The 18,528-nt window shown below is 45.9% G+C and overlaps 1 protein-coding gene across 1 annotated transcript; it reads left to right on the top strand.

Moving 5' to 3' along the window:
• The first annotated feature begins 5,822 nt into the window (after positions 1-5,822).
• Dpep3 (dipeptidase 3) lies at positions 5,823-10,604 on the top strand. Its single transcript, XM_003472141.4, has 10 exons — positions 5,823-6,370; positions 6,971-7,097; positions 7,543-7,672; positions 7,764-7,905; positions 8,197-8,266; positions 8,375-8,551; positions 8,953-9,037; positions 9,505-9,580; positions 10,053-10,188; positions 10,293-10,604. The coding sequence occupies exons 1-10, from the start codon at positions 6,015-6,017 to the stop codon at positions 10,500-10,502; spliced, it is 1,509 nt and encodes a 502-aa protein (XP_003472189.4). The 5' UTR covers positions 5,823-6,014; the 3' UTR covers positions 10,503-10,604.
• The last annotated feature ends 7,924 nt before the right edge of the window (positions 10,605-18,528 follow it).

Below are 18,528 nucleotides of genomic sequence, written 5' to 3'. Positions count from 1 at the left end.
GGCCTAAAAATAAAATAACAATTATTTCCAGGTGTGGTGGCTCATGCCTGTAATCCCAGAACTCAGTAGGCTGAGGTAAGAGGATTGCTGAGAGTTTGAGGTCAGCCTGGACTACAAAGTGTGTTCAAGACCAGCCTGAACTGCATAGTGAAAACTTGTCTCAAAAAAACGAAAAAAAAAAAAAAATCAATTCATTTCCTCTGAAATTCCTTCAACTAAACTCATGGTATCTGGGGTTTTTGTTTTGTTTTGATTTTTGTTTTTTTGTCTTTTTGAGACAGGGTCTTGCTATGCAGTTTAAGCTGGCCTTGAACTCACTTTGTAACCCAGGCTGATCTCGAACTTGCAGTGATCCTCCTGCCTCAGCCTCCTGAGTGCTGGGGTTACAGATGTGTGCCACTATGCTCCATCTCAATTTTGATATTATAAAATTAGCACTGTATTGGGGAATGAAGCCAGGGTCATCTCATTGAGCTACACCCTCAGCCCTTTTTATTTTGAGGCAGTGTTTTGTTGTTGTTGTTGTTGTTGTTGTTTTGAGACAGTGTCTTGCAGTGGTTAAATTACTCAGGTTTGGACTTGAGTTTGCTTCCTGCCTCAGCCTCCAGACTTCAAGGACTAGGGGTACATATTACCACACCTGTCATGTGTTTGTGTCTCTGAACATTGATTCATGAATTTTGTTATCTAGAATCTGGTTTTTAATAATATCAGTTACACTGGCATTCTTTAAAAGCAGTTTCAGTAAACTGAAATTATTTTAAAATTACTTAAAAGGCTGGGAACGCAGCTCAGTGGTAGAATGTTATCTTAGCAGTCACAAATCCTTTGGTTCCATCCCCAGTACCAAAGAAAAAATAAAATTAAAACTGACTTAAGAACCCTACATGATTTAATATGCCTAATTAAAACTGACTTAAGAACCCTTAGGCATGATGGTGCATGCATGCAATCCAGCACTCAGGAGACTGAGGCAGGAGGATTACCACGAGTTCAAGGCCCTAATCTGGGCTACATAGTAAGTTCAAGTCTAGTCTGAACTAAATGGCAAAAGAAACAAACAAAGAGAAGGAAAAAGAATCATCACTTGGAGCTGGGTACAGCAAGGAATCCCTGTATTTCCAGCATTGAGGCTTACAAATTGGAGTCCGATCTGGGCAATTTAACAAGATCTGTCTCAAAATTTAATAATAATAATAATAATAATAATAATGACTGTGGATGTAGCTCTGTGGAACAGTATGCCTCCCACCCAAAAAAACCACGATCAGTTGGTTAAGTGAACTTATCAAATTTCTTATCTGTGAATAGAAAATGAAATAGTTGGCCTTGGTGGCACACACTCACAATCCCAACACTAGTGAGGCTGAGACAAGAGGATAGCTACAAGTTCAAGGCCAGTCCAGGGCCACATAGTAAATTCAAGATGAGCTGAACTACAAAACAGAACAAAAATGAAATAAGGAAGAAGTAGGTTTCGAAAAGACTGTTGATGAGCTTTCTTCCACTAAAGCTAAGAAAGTAAGATCATAAAAATCTGACTTGGATATAAATGAAATTTATAAATGTAAAACAATGTTAGCTTTAATATGCCTAATTTATAGTTTTTTCATATTTTCAAACAAATTTTAACATTTTAGGAAGTGCAACCATTAAAAAAGTCCATTAAGGCCAATGTAGTGGCACACACCTATAATCCCAGCATTAAGAGGCTGAGACAGGAGGATAGCTGCAAGTTTGAGGCCAGCATGAGCTACAAAGTAAGTTCAAGGCCATCTTCAACTAGACAGCAAAACCCTGTCTCCAAAGGACAAAAGAAAAGAAAAAAACATTGAAACTAGACATGGCGACATGATTACATATCTGTAATCCCAGCACTCCACAGGCTGAGGCAGAATCTGGAGTTCAAGGCCTTGCACAGGCTATATAGGAAATTAGATACCAGATTGGACTATGTAGAGATTTACATTAAGATTTTACATTAAAAATACATTAAGGAGGGGCTGGGGATTTAGCTCAGTGGCATAAGCACCTGCCTTGCAAGCAGGCAGCCGTGAGTTCGATCCCTGGTACTGATAAAAACAAAAAAGACAAAAAAAAATATTAAGGGGACAAGGGATAGATCTCAGAAAGCACTTGCCTGGTTTATATGAGGCTCTAGATTCAAAACTCAACACTGCATTACAAAAATTAAAAATAGAAAATACATGTAATAATATAGCCAAGTATGGAGACAAATGCCTCTAATCTCAGCACTCCAGGAAGCTGAGGCAGGAGAATCATATGTTGGAGCCCAGCCTGGGCAATTTAGCAATCTAGTGAGATCTTGTTTCAAAAATAAAAGTGTTGGGAATATAGATCTATGCAAAGGTCTTGGGTTCAATCCCTAGTACCGCAAAAAGGTGGGAGTATATTGAAACATATTTTTTTTTATCAGTACTGGGGATCAAACTCACAACCACACACTTGCAAGGCAAGCACTTAGGCTGCTGAGCTAAAACCCCAGCCCTGAAACATACTTTTTTTTTTCTTTTGGCCTTAGGTTCCACAATGGTTAGGCTCTGCATGTTGCTCAGAAAATTCTAACAGTACTTATTTTACTCTGTCCTTTCTTGGCTATTTTTTGGATAGACTGAGGAGCACTCTGAGGTCACCTTTCACCCCACTTCAGAGTCTCCCAAGCTCCTCCTTCCTCCTCCTGCCCATCTCTTCCTCTGGAGACCCTTTTGGAAAGTAAAGGCTGCGCTCAACTCTTTGGATGTCTAGCCTCCTGGATTCTTGCCAAGTAATTCTTCAGTATCTAGGGGTTGAACCTAGAGCCTGTTCATACTATGCATCAGCTCTACCACTACATGCCAGCCCTCTTCACCATCTTGCTAACACTCTCATAGCTTCAAGAATTTGGTGTTTTTATTTTTGTTTTTTTCTGGTGTGCTGTGGGTCGAAACCAGAACCTCAGGCATGTTAGGTAAGCACTTACTACTGAGCTATACTACAGATCTATTTTTCCAAACTTTTAAAATTATCAGGAGGAATGTGTAACCAGACTTTGGTGGAAGTAATATCCACAATGAAACCTAAGGCCTCCTGGGCTACATCCGCAGCCTTTAAAAAAAAAAACACACACACACACAAAAAAAAAAACTCTTATTAAAGTCTCTCTAAATTGCTAAACTGCCCAACTAGGCTCAAACCTGTGATCCTCCCACCTCAGTCTTCTAGAGGACTGGGATTATAGGCATGTACCACCAGGCCCAGCTCATATGACCAAATGCTTCAAACTGTTTGTGTAGAAGTTTCAAAACATTTTAACAATTAGTTGTAAATATTATACTCTTCCCTTCATCCAATATAAATATAAGAAACAGTTACAAGGGCTGGGGATTTAGCTCAGCAGCATAAGTGCCTGCCTTGCAAGCAGGCAGTCATGAGTTCGATCCCGGCAGTCATGAGTTCGATCCCAGTACCAATAAAAAAAAAAAAAGAAAGAGTTACATATGCAATTCTCTGCCCCCCTCCCCAACTACTGGGAATTGAACTCAGGGGTGCTCTATCCTATCCTTAGACTTTTTTTTTGAGACAGGGTCTCACTATGCAGTTCAGGCTGGCCTTGAGCTCACTTTGCAGCACAGGTTGCTCTTGAACTCATGATGATCCTCCTACCTCAGCCTCCGGAGTGCTGGAATTACAGGCATATGCCACTTGTTTTTTATTCTCAAAGAGGGTCTTTGTAAACTGCTCATGCTGGCCTCAAACTTGCCATCCTCCTGAGTCAGCCTCTTGAGTAGCTAGGATTACAGGCATGGACCACCACGTTGTTGTTTTTGTAGTTTTTTTTAAATATATGTATTTGGCTGCACATGTCTTTGTAGTTTTGATAAACTGTTAGCAAAGCTGCCATTCACTATGTTGTTCAAAGTCACTTATATGAAGACTTCTGGACCAGCTATGTGAGAGGTCAGAAATATCTCTGGCCTCCCAAGGAGAACTAAAACTGGAGGCAGCTGGGTTAGACTTGGTCATTAATCTCATGGCACAAAGGGGCAGAGAAGGACAGAGAGCAACGTCCAACGGATGCCCAGCTGTCCAAACAGGGAAGGCCCACTCTTTTAGAGAGCCCAGGTGGAAAACAGAACACAAACAATCACAGAAAGGGGAACCATTCAGATTTAGTCTGAGTTTTTGGCCCCTCTCAGCTTGGCACAACCTGGTCCAGGTCCACAAGGATCAAATGCCACCTAGATGCAGTTCTGAGGTTGCTTCCCCCGTACTGGGGTTTTTCTAACAGGAAATGGAGACATTATACTATGCAGGCTGCTGGCCAGCCTGGAAACCCTTTGTTTGCCCTCAGCATGTGCTCAGTACAAGGGCCCTAACCTGACCATGTCCCAGATTGCAGATTCTGCTCCTCCCTGTCAAGATGACCATGCCTCGAAAAGAGATGGGCTTTAGAGTGTACAGGAAGGAGGACCCTACTGCCACAATGACTATTGTTATCTATCATTTCATGTGCATAAGCCTCTAGCATCTGTATATGCTAACATTTCTACCAAAACAAAATTCAATACTAAATGCTAAGATAAAATGGTTACCTGTAATCCCAGCACTTGGAGGCTGAGGCAGAAAGATTAATACAAATTCCATGCCGGCCTAGGGTACATAGTGAGACCCTGTCTCAGAAAACCAATAAAAATAAAATAGTTTCCCACATACATTGTTCTTTTTGTTTTGGTTTTTTTTTTTTTTTTTTTTTTTTTTTTCTCTTTTGAGACTTGGTTTCACTAAGTCACTAAATTGCCCAGACTGGGCTGAACTTGTGATCCTCTTTTCTTGTCTCCCATAGTGCTGGACAGAGGGTCTTGAGGGCTGTCCAAAGTCCTCTGCGGAAGGAGGGGGTATAAAACTGGAATTTAAATGCAGCTGAAACCTCGCCAGCCTCATACACTTTTAGTTTTGCACATGCTGGGGTCTTGAAGGGTGACCTCTATCTACTGGTTTTCTGATATCTTGACAGTGGTCCTTGCTCTGCCTAATCTTATTTCTATTCTTTGCATCAGGGTTTTCTCTTATTTACTCATATTAGCTTTACCTCCTACTTCACTGTGATGATAAGTATAACCCCCCCTCTCCAGCTTCAATTATATATTCATTTTCACAGCCTATAGATCATTTTTCTTTTTTTGTCAGTCAAAATATACAGATCAGCCGGGCGTGATGGCTCACACCTGTAATCCCAGCACTCGGGAGACTGAAGCAGGAGGATCGTTGCAAGTTTGAGACTAGCCTGGGCTACAAAGTGAGCTCAAGGCCAGCCTGAACTGCATAGCGAGACCCTGTCTCAAAAAGACAATAAATAAATAAATAAATAAATACAGATCTATGCATGGTGAGGCACACCTGTAATTGCAGCCCTCTGGAGACACTGTCTCAAAGAATAGAGAGAGGGACACACCTATATACAGAGACAGACAGAGAAGAGACCAAGAGAGAATGAGAATTCACTCTTCTGAATTTTGGATTTAAGGAATTATTTGCCCATTTAGGGGCAGGCACATCCTGGCAGCTACACCCCATAAGGACCTGACTAGTGCATGAGATCGGGAAGACCTCTGTGCCCTGACTGGAACCTGTCTGGCACCTGACTGGCATCCTCCTCGTGCTGCACAAGCTGAGCCAGGGCAGAGGTGCTGCGAGGCTAAGGCGGGGGGGGGGGGGGACGGACCACCAGGCCACGCAGGCCACGCAGGCCGCACGCAGGGGGCCTCCAGGCCGAAGGGGGCGCCCTCCGAGCTGAGGCTGGAAGGGCTGTGGCGCCCCCTTCCGGTCACGCTAGGCGGCGCAGAGGATCCCAGCCTGAAGGCCGCGGTGGCGTGACTGAAAAACTTTTTGAGTCAGGTCGTGCCTTAGGTCGACTGAATCGACGGACGGCGACCCTGTAGTCGCCCAGTGTCCTTGGCCTGCCCTTTTCAGGCTCTTGTGAGCGTCGCGTGCCCGCGTCCGCGTCCCTGCGCAACATGCAGGCGGTGGCCCTCGAGGCGCTCCGCGCGTTCCGCCCGCGGCCTATGTTATGTCTGCTTTTCCTGCTTCTACTTCTGCTGCTGCAGCGAGTAACCCGCACCCAGGCCGCGCCGGACACCGTGCCAGACACCATGCCGGACACCATGCCGGACACCATGCTGGACACCACCCCGGACGCCACCCCAGACACCACTCCGGACACTGCGCCAGCCACCCCCAGCACTCAGACCTCATCTGGCACCCTCGAGGTTCCCACCACTCCTGACTCCTTGACCACGCTGGGCACCCCCAGTGGCCGTGACCTGCGAGGTCGTGCGAGAGCCCTGATGCGGGAATTCCCACTAGTGGACGGGTGTGTAGATGTGGAGGGAGACAAACTTATTCCCTGGCAGAAGAGGGTAGGGTAGGGTTATTTCTGGGCAGAGGAGGGTAGGGTAGGGTAGAGTAGGGTAGGGTAGGGTAGGGTAGGGTTGGGTTGGGTTGGGTTGGGGTTGGGGTTGGGTTGGGTTGGGTTGGGTTGGGTTGGGGTTGGGGTGGTGTGGTGTGCTGTGCTGTGCTGTGCTGTGCTGTGATTTGGTGTGGTTTGGTTAAGTTTGGTTTTGACAGGGTCTCCCTATGTAGTCTGGGTTGCCTTGGAACTCAGAGCAATCCTACTGCCTCAGCTTCCTGAGTATTGAGATTACAGGCACACTACCACAGCTAGCCTGAGGGAGGTTCTAAATATGCAGAGACAGTGAGGAGGCCTCCTTACAGCACCCTGGGATGCCGTGTCCTCCACCACCTGTGGGTATCCTACTACAGTTACCCTGTTGCTGGTGGACATTCCCCCAATTCCCCCTTTGGCAGGTGACAGTAGCCCTGGTAGGTGGGTAGGGTAGGCCTATGCATGCAGCCTGTCCTGCCTGACAATGAAGGCTGTGTCACTACTCTGATCTCCTCTTCACACCCTCAGCCACAACGACCTGCCTATGGTCCTGAAACAGCGTTTCCAGAACCAGCTGCAGGATGTGAATCTACGCAATTTCAGCCACAGCCAGACCAGCCTGGATAAGCTGAGGGATGGCCTCGTGGGTGCCCAGGTACCAGATATACATAGAGTGCCCGATGGATGCTGGGGGTGTTGGGACCACAGAAGCTGGCTAGGACAGCCTCCACATGGCTGGGTACGTGGGCCATGCAGTGGGCCGTCATATACATGTTGGGGAGCATAGGAGCCTTAGAGGGCATGATAGGCAAGCTGCATAGTCAGGAAATGACCAGAAAAACCGCGATGAGTATGGGAGTTGCCAGAACCACAAAGGATGTGGTAGACTGGCTTGGAGCATTCCCAGGGCATGCAGACAAACAGCAGTTTGTGATGTGTCCTGAGTCCACAATTTGGCCAATGGCAGCACGCTAAATAGTGGTCAAGGGACCATGGGATCATGCAGTGCCTCGCTTTAGGGGCTGCAGCACACAACTGGAAGGCCTAGGGGGTTGATAGCCAACCTTAGCCTCATTCTGGACCCCCTGAACCTCCTCCAGTTCTGGTCGGCCCACGTTCCATGCTATACCCAGAACAAGGATGCTGTGCGCCTCACCCTGGAGCAGATTGACCTCATCCACCGCATGTGTGCCTTTTACTCTGAGCTGGAACTGGTGACCTCAGCTGAAGGTGGGCTGGCAGATGGGATATCGGTCAGTCTGAGCTCACTGCAGGGGTTCTATCCTTGGATTCTGAAACTTGAGTCCACATCCTTTTCTAGGTCTCAATAGCACTCAAAAGCTGGCCTGCCTCATTGGTGTGGAGGGTGGTCACTCACTGGACAGCAGCCTCTCTGTGCTGCGCAGTTTCTATCTGCTGGGAGTGCGCTACCTGACACTGACCTTTACCTGCAGCACACCCTGGTGAGCACAGTCCCTGCGGGGGGCGGGGGGGGAGGGAGGATGGGGAGAGGAGTAGAGAGAGGCAGTGTGGTGCAGAAACTTACCCATCTCTGGGATAGGCCTCACCAGAAGTATGGATAAAGCTGTCCACAGAGGTAGTGGACTCCCAGCAGGTCTCTCACACTCCCAAAAAGTAGCTGGACCTTGGTCCTCACCTGTTCTGGGTATGCAATGAATGGATAGACAGAGGCTCCCTAAGCTCTGATGACTAAGGTGTGGCCAACTAATTGTACCTCTTTGGCTGTCCTGCAGGGCAGAGAGTTCCACTAAATTCATATATGATCCCTACACTAATGTCAGCGGGTTGACGAGCTTTGGTAAGGTGAGGACTCCCATTCTGTACCCTACTGTACTTGTTCCCTGCTGATAATGCACACATACCTGTGTGCCCTGACACTTGCTTCCCCCCAAATATCAATTGTCCCTGCAGAAAGTGGTACAGGAAATGAACCGCCTGGGCATGATGATAGACTTGTCCTATGCCTCAGACAACTTGGCAAGAGAGACCCTGAGGGTGTCTCAGGCTCCTGTGATCTTCTCCCACTCAGCTGCGAGGGGCGTATGTGACACTTACCTGAATGTTCCTGATGACATCCTACAGCTTCTGGTAAGCTGCCACCCAGACCCTCACATCCAGGGTTAGGCCTGCTAGATCTAAAGACACTTGCCCCAGGGCTGGGGATTTAGCTCAGTGGCATAAGTGCCTGCCTTGGAAGCATGCAATTGTGAGTTCGATTCCTGGTACCAATTAAAAAAAAAAAAGACACCTGACCCTGAGCACAGAAAAACTTTGCCCTTAGGTCTCACACACCATTGGACACAAGGCTGGCTAATCCTCTTCCATCTCTGATAATTAAGGCCAAATCACTTTGACCCAGGGACCACAAACCCAGAAAGAGGAAGCCCTTTCTAGTCCCTGAGGTTGAGACAGAGTATCGTCCGTGGCATGAGAGGGATGCCATCAGGCCCATGGAGCTGAACTAAGTATCCCTTTGTCTGTTCTTGCAGAAGAAGAATGGTGGCATTGTGATGGTGACCCTGTCCATGGGGGTGCTGCACTGTAACCTGTTTGCTAACGTGTCCACTGTGGCAGGTGAGCCCCACCTCAGCTTTCTGGGCAGCTCTGGCTCAGGCTGTGGCTGCCAGGCCTTCAAAAGAGATCTAGCAGTCTAGCCGAGGGATAGTATTCTCAGCTCTCCTGGCCACCTAGGTCTCAAGTCACAGTAGGTACTCATGAGTTTGATGCCTCTACCTCTTGAGTCTCATTTTGCTTTCATTCCAAAATGATCTGTCAATCCCCATACCTCTGGACAGGACAGGCAGAGCCCAGAGGTAGGAAAAGTTTCAAAGGGGTGGCTCTGAGGTCCATTTTAAGCCCAGAGCTGTAACCACTTTAGGACTGTGTCCACCCTGAGCTCTGCGGCAGCTGCCACGGCCTAGAGTCCCCGGGGCATGGAAATTGGCCAGAGCTGAGTTTCCTCAAACCATGGCCTAACTGTAGATTCCAGGGTCTAACTACAGCCTTGTGCTTGCTACCCACAACCAATCTCCATCTTCTAGATCACTTTGACCACATCAAGGCAGTCATCGGATCTGAGTTCATTGGAATTGGTGGAGATTATGATGGGTCTGGCCGGTGAGTGCTTTCCCTGGACATTCTTGGCCTAGGGTGCAGCAAGGAGTTCTTTAGTTTTAGATCCCCATCCTGAGGTCCTCCCATCCTTCAGACCTTAACTATGGACTCTGGTGCCCCAGCTCCCTTCCCCACTTCCTCACTCTCAGAGCCTGTTTCTGTAGCTGTCTCTATTCTTCAAGACAGGGTGCAGTCTGGTAGACCAAAGTGGTCACGCTTGCTCAGTACTCCCCTCCCCTGGGGAACCAAGCTTAGACCCCAGCCCCTGCCCATGAGATCATCTGTGGTGGGCTGACCATCCGCTCAGCTTCCAGCACTACAGAAGCCCAGTCCCCAAGGCCCTTCTAAAGTCGCATCCCCTAGCCTGAAGCCCTTGGCCTTTGGTTGTAGTCATATGTGACTGGGGCTGGTGGGACAGCGGACCCTAGACCAGGATGGCCAAGCCCCTACAGTTGGCCAATGGGTGACCACACAGGTTCCCTAAGGGGCTGGCAGATGTGTCCACATACCCGGTGCTGATAGAGGAGCTGCTGAGTCGGGGCTGGAGTGAGGAGGAGCTTCAAGGTGTCCTTCGAGGAAACCTGCTGCGGGTCTTCAGGCGAGTGGAGCAGGTACGCTGGGCTGGGCAGCAGCAAAAGGATGGTTGATTCCGTGGTTCAGCAGCTAGGGAGGCTGCTGGGGGTACATCTGACTGCTGCCTCCTGCCCACCTGCAGGTGAGCAAGGAAAGCAGTGGGCTGAACCCCATGGAAGCAGAGTTTCCAGACAGGCAGCAGAGCCCGTCCTGCCATTCGCACCTCCTGCCTCAGCAGAATAGTCACCAGAGGGTGACTGGGCCAACCAACCTGGTCTCCCAGAGCCGCTCAGAAACTGTTCCAGGCCTCATGATTGCTGCCACCCTCCCTGTCCTCATCCTCTGGTTCTGATGACCAGGTCAGTCCCAAAGAAGCCATCATGGCAAAGTCCCCCTTCTAGAAAGCCAGACCCCACCAAGCATATGGACGAGAATAAACATTTGAAACTTGGAGCCAAGTGTGAGTTCTTCCTTGGTGGTGAGAGCAAGGTCAAGTGGGCTTGTTTGGTGCAGGGACTCATGGCCCAGCCCGGCCGCTCAGGTAAGGGGTTCCACTCACCTCCAGCCTTGGTGCCCAGGAAGGGCAGAGGCAGCTCAGATTCTCTGCTGCTGCTGCTGCTGCTGCTGCTTCTCCCCTCCGCCTCCACTCCCTCTTCCTTCCTGTTCTCTTCCCTTCCTGTTCCTCCCCTTTCTCCTTCTCTTATTCTCTTTCTTTTCCTCTTCTTCCTCTTCCTCCTCTTCTTCTTTTTCTTCTCTTTCCTCTTCTTCACCCAAACTGGGTTTTTACTTTTGATCCTCCTGTCTCAGCTTCTCACAGTGCTAGGATCTCGTACTTCACCAGATTCGTACACTGAAAACCTGAGCCCACAGAGCTTCACAAGTAGGAAGTTCAGTGCCGATATCATTCTGGAGTGTGGCTGTAGGTGAGCTCCAGGCTTCCTCTGAAAGGTTAACTTTGAGATGGATGTGCAGGTCACACCTGTAATCCCGACTACTCAGGAAGCCAAAGCAGGAGGATAGAGAGGTAAAGCACTCAACATGGGCAACTTAGTGAAACCCTGGCTCAAAATAAAAATTTTTTAGAGAGCTGGGGATGTAGCCCAGTGGTAGAGTGCTGGCCTAGTGTTCAAGCGCCCCTGAGTTGAATTCCTAGAACAGAGGGAAAGCAAGGTCAGGAACTGGATCTCTAGCTCAGTGTAGAACACTTGCCTAGTATAGACAACAAGACAGAAAGGTTAATTTTGTGTAAGAATCCAATAGTGTTTGTACAGTAAACAGGACGTTATTTGGAATTACTAGGAGAAATTTATTTGTAAGATTTTTAGCTTTTTTTTAACACCCAACTACATTTTATTAGAAGGGAAGAAAGTTATGAAATAACCTCCTATCTTTCCTTAAGAGGATTTTTAGCGTTTACACATAAGGGCCTCTGAAATTATTTATTGGGGCCAGGTGCTGGGAACTGAACCTCACATATGACAAGCACACTATCACCGAGCCACCCCTCACACTCCATGATAATCAATTTTTTTAAAAATTGGGGTTGATACAATAAATAAATAGTTCAAATAATTGTAACAAACGATAATGCACAAGGTCTTGGGTTCAACCGTAGCACCAATAAATTAAAAATTGTTAAGCTGACTTTTAAATGGGGGAGGGTAGATCACTATATCTTAAAAAAAAACTTAAAAAACTTGGAAGAAAATGGAGGACTTTCCCGAATGTCTGACCGGCAGGGAATGAGGTGCTCTGTCACTGTCCCTAGACTCGGGGGCAGAACACCACGCATGGCCGCACTTGGTGAGATGGCCCAGTATAGTAGCACATGGTGGCTTACTACTGCGGCTGCCACACCCCAGCCCCTTCGGCAGTGCCTGACTGTCCAGTTTTAGTCTCTGAGATGCCTGAACACAATGCCTGATGCAGTCGTCCGGGGGTCCACTGCAGGAAATGGGTGCTTCTCTTCAGAGCTCTGATCTGCCATAACCAACCTTGGGTTAATTTATTCTTGGTCTGGAAATGGCTTTTCCGCATTCTGTATGCGCGGAGCACTGTGGATACGATACAGAGATCAATAAAGATGTCGGCCTCCCTCAAGGACCTCACAATGTATAGAGGGAGGGAAACACAGACAATTACAGTCCCGAGTGATAAATGCTCTAGTGGAGATAATTATGAAATTGGTGCCAAAAATGCCTTCCCCTTTGTCTAAAGATTGGGTTCCCAAAACATTTATAATTTATAATTTCTCGCATAATTAGTCGTGCTCAGAACGCTTTGGATTTGTATCAGCATCAAGCAGTGGTGGCTAATATCCTTGAGTCACTTGCAGTCTTTTGTAGTTATTGAAACCAAAGACTCAGGAAGCAAGTGAGTGCTATTAGAGAAAAAAGTAGAAAAAGGCATGGTGAGCTGGGCATGACACATGCCTGTATCCCACACCAGAGGCTGAGGCAGAAAGAGCACCTTGAGTTTGAGGCCAGCTTGAACTACGTAGCAAAATCTTTGGTCTCAACACATGACTTTTATAAGTGATAAAAATTGAACTGGAAAGGTCTTTATAGGGTTAAAAATTGTTCAGTGGACCAGGGCTTTTACTAAGTGCAGAAACTAAAATAAATTCTTTGGTTTCACAAACACAAAGGAAAGGTAAAATTCATGGTGTACAGATAAATATGGATGGGTATTTATCTTTTAATGACTGAACCACCCAATAAAATCACCTGAATGTTACCTGGATTTGGAAACTGAACACTAGAACTGTATCTCAACTTTAAAAGAAGTCTATTGGTCCTGGCATGGTGTCACATATCTGTAATTCCAGCACTTGAGAGGCTGAGGCAGGAGCATAGGAGGGTTGTTACAAGTTTAAGATCAGCCTGGGCCATAAAATGAGCTGAAGGCCAGCCTGAACTGCATAGCAAGACCCTGTCTCAAAAAGACAAAAAGAACAAGGAGAGGAGGAGGAGGAGGAGGAGAAGGAGAAGGAGAAGAGGAGGAGGAGAAGGAAGAGGAGAAGGAGAAGAAGTAGTTATCTATTGGGCCTGGCATGGTGCCACATACCTGTAATCCAGCACTCAGGAGGCTGAGGCAAGAAGATTGCCATGAGTTCAAGGGCAGCCTGGGCTACATAGCAAGACTCTGTCTCAAATAAATAAATAAATCTATTGGGAATTATATATTCCATGAAATATAACAGGGTGGAGCCCTAAATGCTGAATATCAGCCTACTTTGCACTACAGAAAAAGGATTAATGGATGCATGAGTGGTCACGCTTTGAAGATGAAGTATCTGGTAAGTGCCTACTTGAGGATTAAAAAGATGAATAAATGTCTTGATTGGTACAAGGATGTATAGAAATTTAAGTATAACAAAGTGTGTACCCACAAACTGGAAAAAGAAAATAGAAACTAGTACTGTCAGCTTAGTCCACACACACACACCCTTTCTTTGGCCATTTTGTCCTCTGAGTGAACCACAGCCAGTTCTTAGTGCCTTCCGTGGGATGTTAAAGTTGAGAGAAAGAAGCACCGTATAGTGGCACATATGCCTGTGCAATTTGGCAATTTATTGAGAACCCACCCCAAAATTAAAAATTTTAAAAAGGCTTGGGGATGAAGTTCAGTGTAAAAGCCTTAGGTTCAATCCCCAGTAATCCAAATGAAAAGAGAGTAACAGAGACAGATAGACAAACAGAGAAACTATAGTGCCTCTTATAAATTAAGAATCCTTTTTTGTTTTTGCATTGTTAGGGATTGAACCGAGGGTCTCACATATTATTTTTTAATTCTGTTACATGTACTTTTACTATTTATTTATTGTATTAATATCATAAAAATGTCTTTTATGGCAACTTTAACGTAAGTTTTACTATCTGGTAGAGTGAGTCTTCTTCCTGCCATGTTCTTCTTCAAGAAGAACTATAAACCAATTTGGAGCCAGGCTTGGTGGTACATGCCTGTTATCCCAGCATGCAGGAGGCTGAGACAGGAGGATCACCATGAGTTTGAGGCCGGCCTAGACTACATAGTGAGCTCAATACCAGCCTGAATTTCGTAGCAAGACCATGTCTCAAAAAAACAAAAAGTAAACAAACCACTATGAGAGATGGAGGGAGGATCACAAGTTTAAACCCAGCCAGGGCAATTTTTAAACCCTAATTTTTAAAACAAATATTTGGGCTAAGGATATAGCTCAGTGTGAGACCCTAGGTTCAATCCCCAGTACTGTAGAATAAATAGATTGATTGTAATTAATGACAGTGAACCATTCAGTGGCCTTTAGTACACTCACATGTTGTACAGCCATCGCTCTTACCTAGTTTTAAAACATTTTGACCACCCTAAAAGGAACCCTGTATGCATTAATTTGTTACTCTTCATTCTTCTTGAACCCCTTGACTCCCATCAATCATTGATCTGCCTTCTGTCTCTGTGGATTCGCCTATTCTGGGTATTTCTTACAAATGCAAACTTACAGTATGTCATTTTTGTGTCTAGTTTCTTTTACGTAGCATAATATTTTTGAAGTTCAATGTATTTTACCTCACTTTCTGGGATTCCTATTTGTCAGATTTAGAACCTCTGTTTTTATCCTGTGTATTTTCTATTTTCTTTCTTTTATCTTTTTCCTTTTGATACTAGCAGTTGAGCCCAGGGCCTCTATATTGAGCTATATCCTTAGCATTTCTTGTTTTTTGGGATAAGGTTTTGCTAAGTCACTAAGTTGCCCAGACTCTGCTCAAACTTCTCCTGCCTCAGGCTCCTAGAGTGCTGGGGTTACAGACGTCTAGCACTACAGCTGGCTTTCTTTTTTTCCCCCAGTACTCAGGATTGAACCCAGGGCATTGGCACTGAGCTACATCTCTAGACCTTTGTATTCTTTTTGAGACGAGATCTTGTTAAATTGCCCAAGTGAAACTTGAAATTATAATCCTCCTGCCTCTGCCCCAAAGAATTGCTTCTTTCTTTCTTTCTTTGTTTTGGTTGGGTTTGTTGTTGTTGTTGTTGTTGTTGTTGTTGTTGTGTGATACTGGAATTGAATTGAGGACCTTGTGCTTGCCAGGCAGGCACTTGTGCTGCTGAGGTGTGTTGCCAGCCCCACCGCCTTCTCAAGTACTGGGATTAGAGGCAAGCACCATCCTGCCTGAGTTCTGTTTCTGTTTGCTTGTTTTTGTTTCTACTTTTTTTCTTAAGTGAATGCCTTAATTTGTTCTTTTCAGTTTAAATTTATCTTCAGTTGTAATCATTTTGGTAGTGGGCCATCTAGTATGTCTATTTTAAAAACATGGCCCTGTATTTTTTTTATTTCTTTTTTTTTTTCTTTCTCTTTTCGAGATAGGGTCTCCACTATACAGTTTAGGCTGGTCTTGAACTGATTTTGTAGCCCAGGCTGGACTCAATTTGCAATGATCCTCCTGCCTCAGCCTCCCAACTGTTGGGATTACAGGCATCCGCCACCACACCTGGCTTAGTTTTTATTTCTTTGTTATCCAAAGATGGAGTCTCTGCCTCTCCACTCCATATATTCTTTCTCTTTCTCTTTTTCTTTCTTTCTCTTCCTTTCTTCCCTTTTGCTTTGGTTTTGGGGATTGTTATGCTATATACTATAGATTGAGCTATATCTTCAATCCATCCTTTCTTTCTTTTTGTTTTTGTTTTTTGAGGCAGGGTTTTGCTACACAGTTCAGGTTGGCCTTAAACCCACTATAGAACCCAAGCTGGCCTTCAACTCACGGAGATCCTCTTGCCTCAGTCTCTTCATTGTTGAGATTACAGGTGTACACCACCATGCTTGGCAACACACCCATTCTTTTATTTTTAAATTTGGTATAGGAGATCAAACTCATGACCTCACACTTAACCTGGCAAATGCTTAAACCTAAATCCCCAGGCCCAGCTTTTTTTCCCCACCCATTCTTGAATCTGGGCTCTGTAACTGCTTGACCAAAGAACATGGCAGAAGTAATACTATGCCAGTTTATAAGCCTATGCCCTAAGAAACAGTTTCCATTCCTTGCTTCTTGGTGTTTCTACGCTTATTATGCTTATATACTGTAATATTTTAAGGAAACTGGACAGCCCACTGAGGCCCGCATGTAGGGGATTGAGGGGTTTACAGCCCCAAGGAGCTCAGCTGACAGCCAGTAACAATTTGCTAGTCATGTAGTGAGTCATCTTGGAAGTGTGTCCTCCAGCCCCAACACAGGCTGAGTGAGGTGGGGATGACTGCATGCACGTTTGTAAGCCAAGAAACAGTGAGTTTTTACTTGTTTTTTGTTTTGTGGTACAGGCCCTTGTGCATGCTAGACCAGTGCTCTACCACTGACTTCCTCCCCAGCCCTAAACATTGGTTACTGTTTTTAACTCTGTGCTTCAGGGTGATCTGTAATATAGAGCACTGAAATAATTGGGTTTTGTATTTTATATATTGCATACTCTTTAAATATTTTGTTTCCTTCTGCTAATACTCTTTTTTGTTATGTTTTGCATTTCTGTTGATGGTGGTATTTTGAGACAAGGTCTCACTACGCAGTTCAAGCTGGTCTTGAACTTACTACATAGCTCAGGCTAGCTTCAAACTCGTGGCAATACCCTCCCCAAGTGATTATAGGCATGCACTACCACACCTGGTGACTTTCTTGTATTTTGCAACATATTTATTAGTCTAATTTTGAACTTTTGATCCACATGTTCTAGCAGCCTTGATGTTTTCTTTTGAAATGTCTGTGCATCTCCATGCCTTCTGATTCTTGCATGTCTGTGAGGTTTTTCCTGGGAGGACTCTGACACTCTGATACAGGCTACTTGGTCAGTCAGCAGGGTAGGGACGTTGGCTTCCAAGAGCCCCTTTGAGGTTACTGTTTGGGCTGTTTTGATCTTGCTGCCTCACACAACATTTGCCTGCACCCCAGAGCCTGTAGGTAAGAGGGCAAGATGGGCACTGTGGAGACCCTTTGCTTGGACATTAGAGAAGACCAGGGGTGCACAAATTCATTCTTTATTCTAAAAATAGGGCTAGGGATGCAGCTCAGAGGTAGAGTGTTTGCTTAGCATAACAAAGCACTAGGTTCAACCTCTAGTACCACAAAAAGAAGGAAAAAAATGTGGCCAGATCCTGGGGATACCAACCTAACAACACTGACAAGGTTCTGCTCCTGTAAGAGCCTAGTGTAGTGGGCATGACAAACTTTTTTTTTTTTTTTTGCACGAGGAATTAAACCCAGGACCTTTACACTAAGTTATATCTCAGCCTCCTCTCCTTTTTATTTTTTAAATTTACTTTGTGCTAAGGTCTCACTAAGTTGCTAAATTGCTCAGGCTGTGTTCCAATTTGTAATCCGCCTGCCTCAACCTCCCAGAATCCCAGAATGCTGGAATTACAGGTGTGTGTTACCACCCTTGGCTACAAACTTGTATGTGTGTGTGTGCCCACAAGTGTGAGCACACATTTAGTTTCTTTGAGATTGGGTCTTGCTGGGTAGTCCAGGCTAGCTTAGAATTTACTACCCTCCAGCCTCAGCCTCCAAAGCACTGGGATTAACCACAAGCATTAATCAGAGTTCTCCACCAACACATTTCTGTCTGCTGCAGGGAACATGAAGGAAAAGTGTTCCAGGAGAATCCAATTCAGGTAGGAGGCAGAGTGACAGGCAGTGCCTGAGAAGATTGGGGTGTGGTAGGTTATAGAAGGGGACCCCTGGAGGAACACAGGGTGATGCCCAGAGACTAGTGAGTCCAAGCAGGTGAAAGAGATTTGAAGGGTGAGGCTGGACAGGAGGATGGTGGGCAATCCAAAGGGGCTGGGCCTTGTAGATGAAACAAGCAAGCACTTTCTTTTCAGAAGAGAGGCATCCACACAGTGGAGCAGGAGCATCAGACGGCACAGGAGAGGAGTGGGGGACAGTCCAGTTGGGAGGCAGCTGAAGGTACACTGTAGAGGGTAGGTTAGGTCCTCCCGGTGATGGCCATGGGAGGTGTCAAACAGGGACTGACTCAGGTGTCATCCAACGGCATGGTGACTCAGTCCCCATCCTACATCCCCAAGAGCTGGGGCTGGGAGGAACTAGAAAACTGGTCGTGGTACTGCACGCCTGTAGTCTCAGCACTGGAGAGGCTGAGACAAGAGGATCCCTGCAAGACAATCACTACACAGTGAGTTCAAGTCTAGACCGAATTGCAGAGCAAGATTATATCTCAAAAAAAAAAAAAAAAAATAGACCTGCTGTGAGAATGAAGATAGACAAGTTTAGATGGACCCTGGAGGTTTCTGATGCAAAGGAAACAGAAAAGCTGAAAAGACAGCCCAGAACGATAAAGGCGCTAAAGTAAATCCATAAACCACACGGAATAAATTAACTGAAGCAATGGGTAGA

This window comes from Cavia porcellus, unplaced genomic scaffold (genome assembly GCF_034190915.1).
Source record: "Cavia porcellus strain 051 isolate PalLab524CR breed Dunkin Hartley unplaced genomic scaffold, mCavPor4.1 scaffold_4, whole genome shotgun sequence".
Classification (NCBI taxonomy): domain Eukaryota; kingdom Metazoa; phylum Chordata; class Mammalia; order Rodentia; family Caviidae; genus Cavia; species Cavia porcellus.
This window is presented reverse-complemented; position numbering and strand designations above follow the sequence as displayed.

Coding starts and splice junctions, on each gene's coding strand:
- Dpep3 (XM_003472141.4), top strand. CDS start 6,015: ATGCAGGCGGTGGCCCTCGAGGCGCTCCGCGCGTTCCGCCCGCGGCCT. Junction 9,581..10,052: donor GATTATGATGGGTCTGGCCG/GTGAGTGCTTTC, acceptor GTGACCACACAG/GTTCCCTAAGGGGCTGGCAG. Junction 10,189..10,292: donor TCTTCAGGCGAGTGGAGCAG/GTACGCTGGGCT, acceptor GCCCACCTGCAG/GTGAGCAAGGAAAGCAGTGG.